Below are 18,894 nucleotides of genomic sequence, written 5' to 3'. Positions count from 1 at the left end.
GAGCTCTTTTTGCACAGGGTCTCAAGAGGACTGCGATAACAACCATGCCGAGTTAGCTGCCAATGGCGGCACTGAGGTCTGCTCAGAGTCTTTGTGTTTTGACCTTTTCTGCACTGAAACTTGACAAAATTTAGACAGCGCCAATTGCAGTTTCTGATCTTTGTGCGCTGATTGTTTTAGGCAATGGAGCTGGTGAATTCCACACTGATCTTAGTGCAGAGCAACTCCGATTGACTCGGATGATTTGAACAATGTCTTTTTAATTTGATCACTCAATCTGGGCGAATGTCTGTGCCACTTACGATCTTTACTTTTTTCAGGGGAACAAAGTCTACTCAACCTTAAAGGAGAGGTATTGGAGTGTGTAGGTGATCTAGGTTTTGACCTCTTTCCCCGTTTCATAGGCAAACTCACCTTTATATGATTTGACTTTTTTCTTAAAGTCACCGGAATGAGTCAACTCATACCAAAGTTTGAGATCCCTGTAATAATCCTTGCTCTTGATGACATACTGCCACAAGGTTTACATTTTGTAGAGTCATGATATCTTCCAAGGCAGCGAAAGCATATTCGATGCATTTGTCTCTTGAAGACATTTTATGTGAACATTTTTTGCAAGATTTAAAAGATATTTGGCCTTTCTTGGATGACATGTTCGAAAAGAGGAGCATTACCCATCTGTTTGCTAAGGCGGACAAAGAAAAATCTGAAGATGTCGTCACTACTGGCGGATGAGCAGGAAACTGTATGCATGCTAAAAAAATCAAGAACTTTACATAAGAACATGCCATACTGGGTCAGACCAAGGGTCCATCAAGCCCAGCATCCTGTTTCCAGCAGTGGCCAATCCAGGCCATAAGAATCTGGCAAGTTCCCAAAAACTAAGTCTATCCCATGCTACTATTGCTAGTAATAGCAGTGGCTATTTTCTAAGTCAACTTAATAGCAGGTAATGGACTTCTCCTCCAAGAACTTATCCAATCCTTTTTTAAACCCAGCTACACTAACTGCCCTAGCCATATCCCTTGGCAACACATTCCAGTTTGTGTGTTGAGTGAAAAAGAACTTTCTCCAATTAGTTTTAAATGTGTCACATGCTAACTTCATGGAGTGCCCATTAGTCCTTCTATTATCTGAAAGAGTAAATAACCAATTCACATTTCCCCATTCTAGACCTCTCATGATTTTAAACACCTCTATCATATCCCCCCTCAGCCATCTCTTCTCCAAGCTGAACAGTCCTAACCTGTTTAGTCTTTCTGAGCCTTATCTGTACTGAGCATGCCCAAACTCTATGCCAGAGGCAGACGTTCCCACTTATGTGGCTGTTAATGCATGCTTGTCCATGGAGAATACTAAATTCAGGACTTTTTGCAAATTAGTTACACCAAGCAGCAGAAATTTCCTTTTTTTTATTAATTTAAAAGCTCAAAAATAACAAGTAATGCTTTAAACACTCAGTAAACACGATAGCAAATGTCTTATTGTACAATATACACACTTTGTTGTATTTTTTAAATTCCGGATTAGAAAGGAGTAGGTCTGTGCAGTAAAATCAATGGATAGACAATGGGCTTCCAGCTCCACCTTCATCCGGGGGAAAGCAACATCAACCAATTAAATTAAAAAAAAAAAAAAAAAAAAACAGAACTCTTCATCATTATCAGGGTAAGGCAATGTTCTAAAAGGACAGGAAGGGAGGAAGTCGGAATGTGCCGTGAAATTCCATAATCCATGGTTTGTGGAACAGCTCGGTCTGAACACTGATCTCACATTTTATATCTGACGTGCTTCTCACACTGTCTGCTTACTTGCATCGCAGGCGAAGGACATTTTTGCTCCTAACTGAAGCATAAAAACTGATTTTCCTTCGTGGAAAGAGACAGTCACTCCTGGTTCTGAGCTCCCGATTTACTTCCAGCGCAGACATCACTCCAAGAAAGCAAAGGGAGTGTACTCAGAGGGCTACTGCCGAGGACCCCTGGGTTCACCTTCCTAGAAAGTTTTCAGAGGGCCAGTGCTAGGGCTCACCTTCCTGCAGGGAGCACACAGAGTGTAGATGGTGAGGATCGCTGGGGTATCCTACTGCAGGGAGCATTCGAGGCGCTGATGCTGGAGATCCCTGCTGCAGGGAAGTGGGGGGGGGGGGGTATGACCTTTTGCTCCGCAGGAGCTGCTGACAGCAGAGAAGCTCCCGAGACTCTCAGCCTTGGAATGCTGCCCCTACTTTCACAAGTTCTTGGTAACCAGATGGGTTTTAAAGTGCTTCGTTAGATGGTCACTCCTCAAAAAGCGCTTCTGACACTGTGCACATTCAAAGCGTTTATCACCTGCCAGAAGGAGACAACCAACATCAGAGACTGATCCTCAAACACAGCTACTAGGATTATATGTGTTACACGTGTGATTCCTGTGTGCTGTGCAAAGACTCTGCATGATGTGTGTGGCTACATCAATATCAACCCAAAAAAAAACACAGTGATCTCACCAGAAACACAGAAGGAGGCAGATATCAAATCTACAAAAAAATCGATGCATCAAATAAAGTCTTCAAAAAATGCAAAAGAAAAAACACAAGTTATTGTGAGGATCTCATAGAAAGGAAAATTAGTCTTACCTGCTAATTTTCATTCCTGTAATACCACAGATCAGTCCCAACCAGTGTTATGCACTCCCACCAGCAGATGGAGGCAGAGAACAAAACTTTGAGGCACTGCTTTATACCAAGTGTGCCACCTGCAGCGCCTCTGTATTAAGAACATAAGAAAATGCCATACTGGGTCAGACCAAGGGTCCATCAAGCCCAGCATCCTGTTTCCAACAGTGGCCAATCCAGGCCATAAGAACCTGGCAAGTACCCAAAAACTAAGTCTATTCCATGTAACCATTGCTAATTAATACCCAAGCTAAGATAGAAGAGAAAACTTTTAAACCCAACAAGGGCGAACAGAAAAAAACCCCAAGGGTTGGATTCCCCAGAACCTGGAAAAAACCCAGCTCTGGACCTCAACTCATAACATGCAATATGAAAAGAGTATCCCTTATAGATTTCTTATATACAGCAGTTTTACCAGGGCAGGCCTCTGGACTAATCTGTGGTATTACAGGAACGAAAATTAGCAGGTAAGACCCAATTTTCCTTTCCTGGACATACCCACATCAGTCCAGACCAGTGGGATGTACTAAAGCCACACTACACCGGGCGGGAACCCGAAAGACCTGCTCTCAGAACGCTTTTCCCAAAAAACACGTCCTCTGGTGCCTGTACATCCAAACAGTAATGTCTTGTAAAGGTATGCATAGAGGACCAGACCAGAATGTGGCCCTACATATTTCTTCAGGAGATACCAAGTGACACTCCGCCTAGGAAGCTGTCTACGCTCTAATAGAATGCGCTTTCAAACCAGCTGGAATGGGGCGACCCTTGCCAATGTAAGCCAAACAAATGGTCTCTTTCAACAAGCAGGCCAAAGTAGCCTTGGACGCCTTCCCTCCTTGCTTTGGTCCCCCAAACAATACAAAAAGATGGTCCGACTTCCAAAAGGAATTAGTGGCTTTCAAATAATGTAGCAGGACCCGGCGAACGTGCAACAGGTGAAGGTCGCTACCTGACGAAGAATCTCTAGATCAATCTGGAAAACCGGGCAACTCCACGGATTGATTCACATGGAAGGCAGACACCACCAGGCAAAAAGGAAGGCTCCATACGCAAAGACACCTTATCAGTAGAAATGCGTAGGAAAGGATCGCAACAGGAAAGAGCCTCCAGTTCTGAAATGTCTGGCAGAGCAAATGGCCACCAGAAAAACAGTCTTCAAAGTAAGGTCTTTTAGGGAGGCCTGTCCCAATGGTTCAAAAGGTGGATCACAAAGCGCCCTGGAAAACTAGGTTAAGATTCCAGTCCAGACAACTTACAAATCGGAGGGTGTAGATGCTTTACCCCTTTTCAGGAAGCAGATAACATCCAGATGGCTGGCCAGGGGCTTGCCACAAACCCAGCAATACCCCAGGGCCGAAACCTGGACCCGGAAGGAATTATAAGACAAACCTTTTGACAGGCCCTGCTGCAGAAAGGCCAAAATGTGAGGAATGTTCACCGAAAGCAGCACTATGCCTTGCTGATCACACCAGGATTCAAACACTTTCCATACCCTGATGTACGTTATTGAAGTAGAAGGACGTCTAGCCTGGAGGAGGGTGAAAATCACCGATTCCGAGTAACCCTTCATGCGTAACCGCTGCCTTTCAAAAGCCAAGCCGCAAGAGAGAAGTGATCCAAGATGGGTCCTTGATGTAAGAGATCGGGAATATAGGCCAGGCGTAACGGACCGTCCATTGCCAACTGAATGAGATCTGAGAACCAAGGACGCAGTGGCCACTTCGGAGCCACCAGGACCACTGAGCCCGGATGCTCCTCTATGCGCTGAAGAACCAGACTGATGAGTGGCCAAGGGGGAAAAGCGTACAGAATAATCCCGGTCAGCCACTTGCACACCAGGGCGTTCAGTCCTAGTGACCCGACCTCTTTCTTGTGACTGAAGAACCTTGTCGTCTTTGAGTTGGCTCGCGTCGCCATGAGATCCAGCTGGGGGACCCCCTCATCTGGTACAAATGTGATCTCAGGCCTCTCGGGACAGCTCCCACTCCCCGGGATCTAGCTGTTGACAACTGAGGAAGTCCGCCTGTATTTTGTCTACACCCGCTACGTGAGCGGCCGCGATTCCTTCCAGGTGACCCTCGACCCAAGCAAACAGAAGATGAGCCTCCTGAGCTACGGCTGGGCTTTTGGTTCCTTCCTGCTGGTTGAGGTATGCCACCGTGGTGGCGTTGTCTGAGAAGACGCGAACCATAAGGCTGAAACGCCACCAATCCCATGCGGACCGCTCTCATCTTGAGTCGATTAATGGACCAGGACCATTCCGCCAATGACCAGGCACCACCCCCCAGCCCTAGAGACTTGCATCTATCGACACGACCACCCAATCCGGGACTTCAAGGGGCATGCCCTTCTGCAAGTTGGTCTCTGATAACCACCACTCTAGGCTGGACCTGGGCTGCTTCAACAGTAATGGCAGCTCATACTGTTCGGACACTGGGTTCCATCGGGAGAGTAGCGCTGTCTGCAATGGCCATAAAAGAGCGAAAACCCACGGCATAAACTCCAACGTCAACGCCATGGAGCCCAGAATCTGCAGATAATCCCAAACTCTGGGGATTTGAAGATGTAGGAGATGAAGCCCTTATTGCTGTAACTTGTGCATCCTGTCCGTTGTGAGGAACACCTTGCCCATCTGAGTGTTGAAACAAGCTCCCAGATACTCTAGGGACTGTGACTGGTTCAGCTGACTTTTCGCTCCATTGATCACCCAGCATAGTGAATGGAGGAACTACGTCACCCAATGAACTGAACGCAAGCAGTCCTTCTCAGACTTTGCTCAAATCAGCCAATCGTCGAGGTACAGATGAACTAACACCCCCTCCTTCCGGAGAGCCGCCACCACCTTGGTAAAGGTGTGCGGAGCCATAGCCAAGCTGAAGAGCCCAGAACTCAAAATGCTGACCCAGAATCTTGAAGCGCAAGAACTTCTGAAGATCGATCTGGATCGGAATGTGGAGGTAGGCCTCTGTGAGATCCAAGGAGGCGAGGAATTCTCCTTTGCGGACGGCCACAATGACCGTTCTTAGAGTCTCCATCCGAAAACGCGGCACCCTCAAGCTCAAGTTCACCTGTTGCAGGTCCAGTATAGGACGGAAGGTACCCTCTTTCTTTGGACCACAAAATAAATGGAGTACCTTCCTCGCCCCTGTTTGTCCAGCGGGACTGGGACAATCGCCTCCAGACCTAGCAACCTTTGCAGGGTTACTTCCACCACGGCCTGCTTGCTGCAGGAAATGCAACACAATTCCAGGAAGGCATCCTCGAGAGGGCGAGAAAATTCTAAGGAATAGCCATCCTTCATCACCTCCAGGACCCACTAATCACAGGTGATTTTGACCCACTCCTCATAAAAATGGGACAACCTGCCCCTGACCGCTATGAACGAGGAGTGGGTGGGCCTGATCTCATTGGGAAGGCTTACCGGCCCTAGCTCCCTGGCCAGAGCCACCTCTTGCAGAGCTGCCAGAGCCCCTAAAGGACTGCTGTCGAGCTGTGGACTGTTTGGAACCGGAGGAGGGGGCACCCCTCCTAGACCTGAATCTCAGAGAATCCCGAAAATGGGCACATGGAGAAAAGGACTTTTTTTTTGAAAGGCTTCTTGTCTTCGGGCAGCATGTTACCCTTGGTTTCCCCCAGGGGCTTCATAAGCTGGTTGAGATCTTCTCCAAATAGAAGCTTCCCTAAAAAGGGACGGTTAAATTAACTGAGATTTGGAGGATGTGTCTGCTGCCCAATTACGAAGCCACAGCAGCCGCCTACCTACTACCGATGAAACCATACTTCAGGAAGCAGTGCGCACCAGATCGTACAAAGCATCTGCCAAATAAGTGACTCCCCGCCTCCAGGTGGGCCACTTGGGAAGGGGTCATGACCCCGGAGGAAGTTTGATCCTGAGGCTTTTGAATTCAACTCAAACAGGCACGCTGCAGCATGCTCACACAGACCGTCGCTCAGAGACTCAAAGATGAAACATCAAACAAGTGCATAAGCTGAAGCTCCAACTTGTGGTCTTGCACATCCCTCAGAGTGGCGGCCCCTGATTAGTGACCGCTGATAACACCGCATCCACCTTGTGTCTTAAGGCGTTCCAAATGTTCTTTGAGCACCAGATACAGCTTTGCTATAGCCCGGCCGACCTTCAGGCCCGCCTCCGGAGAAGTCCCTTTCCCGACTAATAAGCTTCTGGATTTTCTTCAGGATAGGGAAGGTGCTGGAAGGGCCCTAGAGACCATCCAAGACCAGATTAACACCCTCACTATCGGACTCCTCCTGGGTGAGCTTCACCCCCAACTTCTCCAACACCTGGAGGATAAGGGGCCGCAAGTCCTCCTTTTTAAACAAACGAACCACGCGTGGATCGTCCCCTTCCCACTTGATCTCCACTGAAGCTGATTGTCCCCGCTGGTATCCAAATCTGGCACCAGGGTCTCATCTGGGTCAGCGGCGGTATCACCCTGTCGAGAGGGGACCTCCTCCCCTTGTGGGTCCTCCGAGACGTCCAAATCTCCACGGGCCACAGATACATGCAAGCCCGAGATTCATCAAAAAGCCTGGGCCGCCCCCAACCCCCATCCAGGGGTTTACGTTTTACTGACTTCCTGGCCAAAAAGACCTCATGCATCAGGAGTATGAACTTGGGCAAGAAACCACCCGGACCTGCCTCCTCCCTGCTGGAATCAGACTCTGTGTCCCATGTGTCTCTCAGACCATGGGAGAAAGCGGAGGGGGATCGTCCTGGGACTCCTTCCTGGAAGTCACAGTGGAAGCAGCAGGAACTCTGCCCCTGGTTCCAGCCCCTGAAGCTGCCAAACGTACTGCCTTCTTGGGCTTAAACCCCTTACCAGAAGAGCCCTCTCCCCCTGAAGCGCAGGGAGAGGGAATCTAAATATGCAGACCAAATGCCACAGGCCTTGCAGGCCTCCACAAGTGGCTTGTTTACCATTAATATTCCTCCAGGGTATACATATTTAGGTTCTTCAATCTCTCCTCATAAGTCATTCGATGAAGATCTTCCACCTTTTTGGTCGCCCTTCTCTGGACCATCTCCATCCTATGTCCCTTCGGAGATACAGTCTCCAGAACTGAGCACAGTACTCCAGGTGAGGCCTCACCAAGGACCTGTACAAGAGGATAATCACTTCCCTTTTCTTACTAGACATTCCTCTCTCTTTGCAGCCCAGCATTCTTCTGGCTTTAGCTATCGCCTTGTCACATTGTTTCTCTGACTTCAGATTGTTAGACACTATCACCCCAAGGTCTCTCTCCTGCTACGTGCACATCAGCCCTTCACCCCCCATCAATACAGTTCTTTTGGATTTCCACACTCCATATCATGACTCTGTACTTCTTGGCATTGAATCTCAGCTGCCATATCTTCAACCAGTCTTCCAGCTTCCTTAAATCCCATCTCATTCTCTCCACTCAGTCCGGCGTGTCCACTCTGTTGCACATCTTAGAATCATCCGCAAACAGACAAACCTTACCTTCTATCCCATCGATGGTATCGCTCACAAAGATATTGAACAGGACCAGTCCCACCACCGAGCCTTGCGGCACTCCGCTCATAACAGCTCTCTCTTCCGAGTAAGTTCCATTTACCATAACACAATGTCTTCTGTCCTTCAACCAGTTTGCTATCCAGGCCACCACCTTGGCACTCACTCCCAAGATTCTCATTTTATTCACAAGCCTCCTGTGCGGGACCATTATCAAAAGCTTTGCTAAAATCCAAGTAGATGACATCGAGCGCTCTTCCTTGATCCAATTCCTTGATCCAATTCCTTAGTCCAATCAAAAAAGCCGATCAGGTTAGTCTGACAGGACCTCCCCTTGGTGAAACTTGCTGCCTCTGGTCCAGCAATTCTGCTGCTTGTAGATAGTTAACTATTCTTTCTTTCAGTAGCCATTCCAATACTCTTCCCATCACTGAGGTGAGGCTTACCGGCCTGTAGTTTCCAGCCTCCTCTCTGCTCCCACTTTTGTGAAGAGGGACTACCGCCACTCTTCTCCAGTCACTCGGCACTGCTCCCGTTTCCAGGGATCTATTGAACAGGTCACACAGTGCAGCCGCCAGTACATCTCTGAGCTCTCTCAGTATCTCCTGAAAGCAGATGGGAGACAGAGTCAGATTTTATATATATATATGCCTATTTATATCTATATATGCCGCTTCCCCTTGTTTCTTCCCGCTGTGAAGAACGAACAGGTGGTCAGTTCTGCATAAGGATTCCGATCTCTTCAGGTATCGGACTAGGATTCTGCTGACATTCAGGTGGCGGAGGAGGCATGAGTCTTCTGAATCCCTGTGCTCATCTGGTGATGGTAAGGATATGGTCTGGTTCATATGGAACTGGGAAACCACTTTCGGAAGGAAGGATGGTACCGTATGTAGCTGTATGGTGCCCGGGGTGAACCTGAGGAACGGTTCCAGACAGGATAATGCTTGAAGTTCGGAGATGCGCCCGACTGAGCATATTGCTATCAAGAACACTGTCTTTAAAGTCAAGAGACGTAGAGACAGGGCACTTGCTGGTCTGAAAAATTCCCCTGCTAGGAAGTCTAGTACTAGGTTGAGGTTCCATAGAGGCGCTGGCCACTTTAGCGGTGGTTGGAGTTTTTTTTTTACTCCTTTCAGGAAGCGGGACACATCAAGATGAGTTGATAGTCTGATGCCGTCCACTTTGGACCTGAAACAGGCCAGTGCTGCAACTTGGACCTTGAGCGAGTTAAGGGACAACCCCTTCTGCATGCCGTCCTGTAGGAATTCTAGGATCATGGGAATCTTGGCTGTCCTTGGGAGGAGACTGCGGTCTTCACACCAAGCTTCGAATACTCTCCAGATCCATATGCAAGACAGATGTGGAGAACTTGCATGCCCGAAGCAGGGTTTCAATCACGGCTTTTGAGTAGCAGCGCTTCTTTATGCTAGTCCTCTCAAGGGCCATACTGCAAGAGAATTGAGCCGGGTCTTCGTGGAAGATCGGTCCCTGCTGAAGAAGGTCCTTGTATGGTGGTAGACGTAGAGGATTCCCTGCGCCAGTAGTCTTCGCATGTCCGCGTACCTTGGTCTTCTTGACCAATCCGAGGCGACTAGTAGAACTAGTCCCCTGTGGTGTTCTATCTTGTGGCTGACCCTGCTTTCCTCTGGCCAGTTCTGGATGAGAGCATCGATTCCCTGAGACTGTGGTTCTCGTCTGCAGCTGAAGAATCTGGGGGACATGGGCATTGCGACGTGGCTGGGAGACCCCATCGATTTACTATCAGCTGGACCAGCGACCATTCCCCTGGGTCTAGGCTTTCTCTGCTGAGGTAGTCCGCAGAGATGTCTTTTCCTGTGACGTGGGAGGCCGAAATCCCTTGTAGATTTATTTCCGCCCACTCCATGAGGGGGTCTATTTCTAGAGACACCTGCTGGCTCTTGGTTCCTCCCTGACTGTTGATGCAGGCAATGGTTGTTGCGTTGTCAGACATGACTGACTGACTGACTCACCTCTGAGTCTGTGGCTGAACCGTAGGCAGGCTGGTCTGACTTCTCGCACTTCCAGGCAGTTTATGTTCCATCCCGCCTCTTCCTTGTTCCATTGTCCCTGAGCCGTCAGTTCCTGTCAGTGGGCTCCCCACCCTCGCAGGCTTGCATCTGTGGTGAGCAAGATCCACGTCGGTGCAGATAGGTTTACGCCTCTGCTTAGTTGTTCTTCCTGAAGCCACCATTGAAGCTGCTCCCGAACCTCTGTTAGCTGGAGGCGAATTGAGTAGTTCTGGGACACTGGATTCCATCGTGGTAGTAGGGAACGTTGTAGCGGCCGCATATGCCCCTTGCCCACGGAACAACTTTCAGAGTGGATGTCATGAGGCCGAGGACTTGAAGGTAGTCCCATACCTTGGGGCGGACCGAGGTTAACAGCTTTTGTAATTGATCCATTAGCTTTTTCTTCGTGGAGGGGGAAGGTAGACCTTGTTCTGTTTGGTATCGAATTGGACTCCCAGGTTTCTAGTGACTGGGAGGGCTGTAGACAACTCTTGGTTGTGTTCACGACCCACCCGAGTTCTTGTAGTAGATTCTTGACTCTGGTTGTTGCATGGCGACTCTTCTGGAGACTTTGCCCTGATCAGCCAATCGTCCAAGTAAGGATGTACCAGGACTCCTCCTTTCCTCAGTCCTGCCACCACTACCACCATGATTTTGGTGAAGGTTCTGGGGGTGGTAGCTAGTTTGAAGGGTAGCGCTCGGAACTGATAATGATGGCCCAGTATTGCAAATCGCAGGAAGCGCTGGTGATTCTGATGGACCGGGATGTGAAGGTAGGCTTCGGATAGGTCCAGGGAGGTTAAGAATTCTCACGGTTGTACCGCCATTATAACAGAGTTTAGTGTTTCCATGCGGAAGTGTGAAGCCTTCAGGTAACGGTTGACGGTCTTGAAGTCCAGGATAGGCCGGAATGTTCCTTCTTTCTTGGGAACGATAAAATAGATGGAATAGTGGCCAGTATTTTGTTGATGCGTGGCTATTGCCCCAGTGCCCAAAGCGATTTCATAAATTTGTCTGGGGGAATGCTTTGGAATTCCAGCGAGTACCCCTCTCGAATGATAACTTCGGACAAGTGGGTCCTAACTATCTCGACCCGTCTTTGGTAGAAGAGGGTAAGTCTGCCTCCTATGTCTTCTTTCTGGTGGATGGGTCTTCTCATTGTGCGGTACGGCCAGGGCCTGCCCCTGAGCTTGCTCCTCTCTTAATGTGCCTGTTCCGAAAGGACTGAGACCTTCCTGAAGGACGAGGTGCTTGGGACTGTGTGTTCTTGTATGGCTTAAAGCGCTGCAGTCCTCTACCCTTGGTTCTTCTGGGGGAGGAGCGCTATGTTCTTTTGTTCCTGTCCTCAGGTAATCGGGGTACTGGAGATACACCCCAGTATTAGCATTGGCTAATTTCTCCAGTTGCTCCCGAACAGGAGGGATCCTTTAAAAGGCATTTTTGTGAGGTTCGCTTTGGAAGTCGTGTCTGCCAACCAATTCCGGAGCCATAATTTTCTTCTTGCTGCCACTGTGGCGGCAACACCCCTGGATGAGGTGCACACGAGGTCTGCAGTAGCATCAGTGAGGAAGGAGACCGCAGGCTCCATCACTTCTCCGGGCGTGGTTGCGTCTCTGGTGAGGATCAAACAGGAAATTGCCACTAATGCACAGCAGGAAGCAATTTGTAGCATCTTTGCTGATACATCAAAGGACTGTTTAAGGATGGCTTCCAGCCTTCTATCCTGGGCGTCCTTCAGTGCCACTCCTCCCTTCACTGGGATCATAGTGCGTTTTGAGACTGCACAGATCATAGCATCCACTTTGGGGAAACGTAGAAGTTCCTTAGCCATGGGTTCCAGCGGGTATAGGGTTTCTAAAGTCCTCCCCACTTTGAAAGTGGCCTCTGCAGCATTCCATTCCAGGTCAATCAGTTCCTTAATGGGCTCCAACATAGGGAAATAGCATGAGGCCTTACGGAGGTACACCAGCATTTTTATTTTATTTAATTTAAAGTCTCTTCTATACCGATAGCCGTTCACACATCGCATCGGTTTACATCAGAACAAATAACTTTTGGGCGGGGCCCTTACAGGTAACATTCGAGGACATAATAACTAAACTAATTACACTATGAATAAAATAAGGCGTATCATGAGCAAAAAATAGTAAGCAGTAACTTTAGATAAAGCTGAATGGCAAAAACAGGTAATTTAAAAATAAATAAATAAAAAGAAAAACTATAATAGAAGCATGGGATTCTTCTTTGGTTCCGCTGTGAACTCCATGCCTGGAAGACCCAGTGTCTTCATAGTCTGGGACACTAGGGTTGGTAATTCGTCCTTGTTGAAGAATCGGAGCATGGTCCGGTATGGCTCCATCCCTGAGGGAATTTCTCCTTCCAGGGAGTTGGTTTTGTCCTCTGAGGAATCTGGATCCCCATCAGAGAGGCTCTTGGTTAGGAGAGGCATGTCTCGAGAAGCCCGGGAGGTGCCGGGAAGGACTTGTGCTTCCGGCGGGGTTTGAGACAGGTGGGCAAGCAGGGCCTGATTGTGCCTGGACAAAGGTTTGCAGCCCTTTGAAAAATTCCACCCAGGATAAGGTTCCTGGATCCATGTTGATCCCAGGAGAGATTTTAGTGGTAGCCCTGGAGGAAATTTCCTGTGGGGGCACAGAGTTGGAAAAACTTAGGTCCGGGTTGCCATCATTCGTGGTACCGGATCCCTCTTCTGGCTGTAGAGGGTCTTGATTTGGTTCTCCCTGGTTCTGTTCGCACTGTTGGCACAGGAGGGATTCCAATCCAGGCTGCGCGGCTCCTAAGTGGCAGGCTGGGCAAAGGAAGGGTCCCTTGGCTTTCTTGGATGGCAGTGCCATTATTTGTGCGCATGTAGCGCTTAGGAACTTGCCCATGGATGCGCTTAGTTGTAAGCATTGGATGCGCAGAAGTCATACGCACGAAGTGCGCACAAGTTGTGCGTGTGGGCAAGGAAGTTGTGCGCGTGGCACAGTTGTGCGTGCCGCTGTGCGCTCAAACCATAGTTAAGCACTTAAGTTAGGCGTTTTGGGCCTCCGGCCTGCCTCACGCGTACCGTCGGTTGGAGGGGGAAAATGGCACCGATGACCCTGAAGACAAGATGGAGACCCCCCCGGAGGGTCTCCACGTGTGTGGACTCTCGCACCGAATCAGGGCCTGCCCCAAGGAGGGCTGCTCAACCCGATTTAAACCTAGTCGGAAAGACAGTACGGCTATTCGAGCCTTGGAGACCGGAGACTTAGAAGTAAAGGTTTCTACCTTACCTGGTCTTGGTGCTTACTGGTCGCATGCCAGGCAGTCTCCAGCTGCAGGGGGAGAGGGGAATACCTTCACCGCCGTGCTCGAATCTGCACCCACTGCGTTTCAGCCACCCTGGGAGCTAAGTCCACACCGGGAATCGGCCGGTGAACTAAGGCTCACCTCTGAGGAATATCGAAAATCACCTCAAGAAAGTCTAGACTGGGGGAGGAACCGTTAGGTTTCACCGCAGGAGAAGTGGGTCTCTCTTCTTGAAGGTAATTTTCTTTCTTTCTTGTAAATGTTACACTATTCTCGTTTGGGATAGTGTCCTCATCTGCTATGGAGATGGAGAAATACTGAGGAGCTAAGTATGCTGCACGGGTATATATATATATATATATATATATATATATATTTAGACACACATACACACCGACGTCAGCTTTGAAATCTGACTCCGTCTCCCATCTGCTATCAGGAGAGCACAATACACATTGGTCCTGAGTCCATCTGGCTAAATGCTAGGAAAATAGCTGGTACACAAAAATGGCACGTGCGCCAAAAATAACTTAGGTCTGCTGAGCAGAAGTGCGGGAGAGCAGCCGGCAGCAGAGAAACAGCCCTTGTGCTAAAATTAGCTTGGCAGCGCTGAGCAAACACAGGCAGGAAAGCTCCTCACCCCGCCGGGGAAGGGAAATCCTGCAGCCCTGCACAAATGCAGCCTGCTCCCCCCACCCTCTCCAGGAACACCCGAGTACCTGTCGGGCAGACCGATTCACCCAGCAGTGCCGCTGAGCTCAGAAAAATAAAAGGGATAACTTTTTTTTTTTTTATATAAACTTAATAAAAATTAGAAATAGAAAAATTCCCCAATGGGGATACTTCCCTGAGCCAGTGGTCACCCAAAGGGAGGCTTCGGGGCCGCTGAGAGAGCCAGTCCCCTGGCTAGCGGGGGTCCCGGGATGTTCAGGCTATCACTGCCAGGGGTATCCAACCCCCCATTCGCCCGGCTCCACCCGAGGGATGGCCCAAAGACGGAACCTGGCACCTCGGGTAGCAAATGCAACTCCAGATAACAGCCAAGAGCTTCAGGTATGCACCACCACAATCTGCTCGAGACAGAGAAGTACTGAGGAGCTGCAGATGGCACACTTGGTATATAGCAGTGCCTCAAAGTTTTGTTCTCTGTCTCCATCTGCTGGTGGGAGTGCATAACCCACTGGTCTGGACTGATCTGGGTATGTCCAGGAACGTTAGCATGACACGACTTCCCATGGCACGTTAAGGTTTGTTAGTTTTTGTATTTTCCTTTCTGAAGCAGCCATGAGTGATAAGATTTGTGTGTTCTGACTCCTTGGGCCCAGGTCTTTATAGACCTTTACTTCTTAGGGACATCCGTCATGTTGCACTCCTTCTAAGCGCTTTTCACACACTGAAAAAGGGACTTTAATTTAAATTAGTCTTGGGGGAATTCTGCACTACAGCAGAATGAAGAAATTTTGCAGAATTCCCTCTTCCCACAGATTCCCCCCTTCACCTTGCAGAATCAAGGCTACACCACCACTCTGAGCGCTATCGCAGGCAGGATCGTGGCAATAATGAGAAATTACTACTTACCTGTTAATTTCCTTTACTTTAGGACAGTCAGATGAATCCAGAACAAGTAGGTTATGCACCTCTACCAGCAGATGGAGACAGAGCAAACTGACGTCACAGTATCTGTTTACTCCTGCAGTGACATCAGCCTGCCAGTATTCTCTTCAACAACTGTGGACAGACTAGCAAAAAACTTGATTAAAAACAGATATCCATTTCAATACTCTGTCAATAGGCAACACTGAGCTCAGATAAGAATGTAAAACAGTCTAGGGACTGGACTAACACCAGTAATCTCTGTAATACGTAGTCATACAGCAGGACAATACCTTAAATCAGTTGGCAGCCAAGGGAGGGAAGCTGGATTCATCTGACTACCCTAAAAAAAAAAGAAATGATCAGGTAAGTAATAATTTCTCATTTCTTAGCGTCCCGTCAGACAAATCCAGAACAAGTGAGATGTACCCAAGCTGCTTCCGAATAGGGTGGGAAGCTGCCCGTGGTCCAGTCAAAACCACATGTGCAAAGGCTGCATCTTCCCGGGCCTGCACATCCAGACTATAAAACCTGGAAAAGGTGTGTAAGGACCACATTGCCGCTCAGCAACTGTCAACGGGAGACAGCAACCTAACTTCCGTTCATGACACTGCCTGAGCCCTAGTGGAATGAGCCCTAACCTGACTAGTAACAACTTTATAGCATCAACATATGCTGCCGTAACCAACTCCTTAATCCAGCGGGCTATTGTAGCCTGCGAGGTCCATTTTCCTTGTTTAGTATTGCCATGAAGAACAGGCGATCTGTTTTTCCATAAAGTCTCAGTAACCTCCAGATACCGAATGATAGGTCTCTTGACATCCAAAGGTTGCAACAGATGATACTCTTACATCTCTCTTTCTGTCCAGGGATGGCAGGGAGATAGACCGATTCAAGTGAAATTCAGTGACCACCTTCAGTAAAAAAGAAGGAACAGTAAGCAGCTGTATCACCCCTGGAAGTCAACTGGAGGAAAGGCTCACAGCAAGACCAGGCCTGCAGCTCGGAAACTCTCCGCGCAGAACAAATTGCCACAAGCAGCACTATTTTCATGGTCAGTAACTGCAAGGTCAGGCTACGCATCAGTCTAAACATAGGACCTGCTAAGAAATCCAAGACCAAATTTAGACTCCATAAGGGAGGACAAAGATGTTTCGCTCCTTTCAGTTAACAGGCCACATCAGGATGAGCTGACAAGGAACCACCATTAACATGACCCCTGAAACAGGCGAGAGCCGCTACTTGTACTTTTAAGGAATTAAGGGCCAAACTTTACTCAAGCCATCCTACAAAAATTCCAAAATGAGCGGGATCTTGGCCGAATGAGGAAGAGCACCGTGATCCTCACACCAGGCCTCAAACACTCCCCAAACTCGCACATAGGCAATGTGGTAAGGTTAGCCTTTGAGGTCGCATCAGCTGACTAATTTCTCAACCATAACTGACGCCTGGCCACTACAATGGAAGCCATGCCTCTGGCTGTAGAGCGGACCAGGTCACAGCCCACATCTGCCAAAAAAGCAGAAGCTGGCTCCATAACTACCCTGGAGTTCACCTCAGAGTCACTGACCTCCTGGGAGAGAAGTAAACAAGATCGAGCCACCAGGGAACAACAAGAAGCGATCTGCAAGGTCATTGCATCAGATGCTTGCTTAAGGATAGTGTCAATCCTTATATCGTGAGCATCCTTCAAGGCTGCTCCTCCTTCCACAGGAATAGTGGTCCGCTTGGAAACTGCACACACAAGTGCATCTACCTTTAGAAAACTTAATTGCTCTCTTGCCATGGATCCAAACGATACAGGTCTTTCAAAACCCAACCTCCTTTGAAAATTAGCCTCTGGGGCCCCCACTCAAGATCAATTAATTCTTGAATAACTTCCATCATGGAGAAAAAACAAGAGGCCTTACACAAGGAAACCAAAATTAGATTTTCCTTTGGCGCAGTCACAGTGTCTGCTCCAGGAACTCTGAGCAGTTTCAAGGTCTGGGAAATCAGAGCTGGCAGTTCTGGAGGAATTTCACCATCCTCAAGGGAGTCAAGATTGGGGTCATCCATGCCACCTGGACCTCCATCATGAAGTCTTGCCGCCGCACTAGCAGTACTCCAGTGCTTAACAGTAGGTCCCAGCAAGGTTCCTATTTGTGACTCTGCTTTGGGAGTATTAGAACGAGATGGATTGCGCCTGGAGAAAGAATTGCAATCCCTGGAAAAACTCCACCCATGAAAAGGTAGAAGATTCCAATCCAGGAGGTACTCGAGTTGCACACATTGAGCTACCATCCCCTACTGAGGAACTAGTTAGGGGAGTTCCAAAATCAGATGCCCTACCTGAGCAGTCTGTACCCAGGCTTATATCTGGCTGGAAAGAGCCAGGTTTAGTGAAATCAGAAGAAAATTCTCCCTGACCCTCCAAACAGTGGTGGCACAAGTTAGTGGGCACTCCTGGCTGAGATGCCCGAATATGACAGGCAGCACTTAGGCTTCTTAGGCATTATGGCAGACAGTGAGCTTAAGCGGCAACCAGAGGCATGCATCTAGCTGGGGGTTTTTTTTTTTGTATATCCAAAAGCACTAGGCATCCACAAATTAGCTTTCCAACACTTAGGCGTCCCAAAACTGAGCTGTGTAAAAACAATTTAAGTGCATAATGTAACTTGGGTGTGCAGATAAGCATGCGGCCATTTAAGGCGCCGTTTAACTTAGACTCATGGAATACGAGTCCTGACTAAGTGTACAAAAACTGGACGCACAACCTGGATGCTGAACCGAAATCCTGTAGAGGGCAGCCTAAGAAAAGCATGCAAAATGCCATTGCGGCCTGCCACATGGCACACAGCAAAAAAGCCTTGGAGCAGGGCCTAGCCTACCAAGGCTGCTTAACCCGCCAGGCTGCCCATGTCCCTCGACCTCCCACGGAGCGGGACGAGCGTCGGAACGGCACATTGAGCATGGAGACCAGATAAAAGGAGGAAGACCTATGCTACAAAAGCCTCCATTTACGTCTCTATAAATATATATTTTTTATTTTTAACTTACCTGAGCTCAGCCTTACCTGACTGAGTAAAGAAACGGTCTCCGGCTGCAGGGGGAGAGGGCATATGTCATCACTGCCACGCTCTGCTTCCTGCACCTGCTGCCTTTCACCCGCTTAAGCAGCTAAGTCCACACTGGCTGAAAAATCAGCTACCAGACCAACCACCTCAGGAATTCTCAGCTGGGGGAGGGACCTTTAGGTATCACCGAATGAGAGCAGGGCACTGTAATATCAATTCTTTTACAAAATGAAGCAATCCCCTGTAGGGAGATGAACGTCCACCATCTGCTGGAGACTGAGAATACTGGCAGCCTGATGTCACTGCAGGGGTATATATATTGTGACATCAGCTTGCTCAGTCTCCATCTGCTGGTAGGGGTGCATAACCCACTTGTTCTGGATTCATCTGACTGGATGCTAAGATATTATTTGCTCTGTGAGCCTTGCCGGAAGAGGAAGAGCATGATCCCCAGAAGCACGTGGAAGGCAGCAAGACACAGACTCGCAAGTTGCATGAGCCTGTCTAAAGACCATACCTGGGACGTCTCCAGGAGGTACGAGAGCTGTCATCGTGTGTGTGTGGGGGGGGGGGGGGGGGGGGAGAGAGAAAGCAAGCACTGTATAAGGGAGAACATGGCTATATACATCTACCACTATAAAAAGAGAGAGGCACTTTCAACTCGGGGTGTATTGGGCAGGGGGTGGTGTTAGGGTCTGTAGTGCCCTAGGCAGACCAATATAAGTGAGAAAAATGTAAATACTGGATTGTACTGAATTACAGAATGA

At 48.7% G+C, this 18,894-nt stretch overlaps 1 protein-coding gene across 7 annotated transcripts in view; it reads right to left on the bottom strand.

Annotated features, from left to right (window-relative positions):
- Positions 1 to 1,393: 1,393 nt before the first annotated feature.
- The window catches only part of SP2 (Sp2 transcription factor), a 75,390-nt gene continuing 57,889 nt past the window's right edge, over positions 1,394 to 18,894 (bottom strand). For 6 of the 7 annotated variants that reach the window (XM_029574050.1, XM_029574044.1, XM_029574047.1 and 3 more), the window contains one exon: positions 1,394 to 2,330. Coding sequence is in view for 6 of the 7 variants with exons in the window: in XM_029574044.1 (XP_029429904.1) it covers positions 2,230 to 2,330 (101 nt within the window). In the remaining variant the exon portion in view is untranslated. Of the gene's footprint in view, positions 2,331 to 15,364; positions 15,415 to 18,894 lie in introns of all 7 variants that reach the window. The other variant, XM_029574051.1, reaches the window with a different exon arrangement.

This window comes from Rhinatrema bivittatum, chromosome 12 (genome assembly GCF_901001135.1).
Source record: "Rhinatrema bivittatum chromosome 12, aRhiBiv1.1, whole genome shotgun sequence".
NCBI lineage: Eukaryota > Metazoa > Chordata > Amphibia > Gymnophiona > Rhinatrematidae > Rhinatrema > Rhinatrema bivittatum.
Note: the sequence above shows the minus strand (reverse complement) of the source record. Positions and strands in the feature narration are given on the sequence as shown.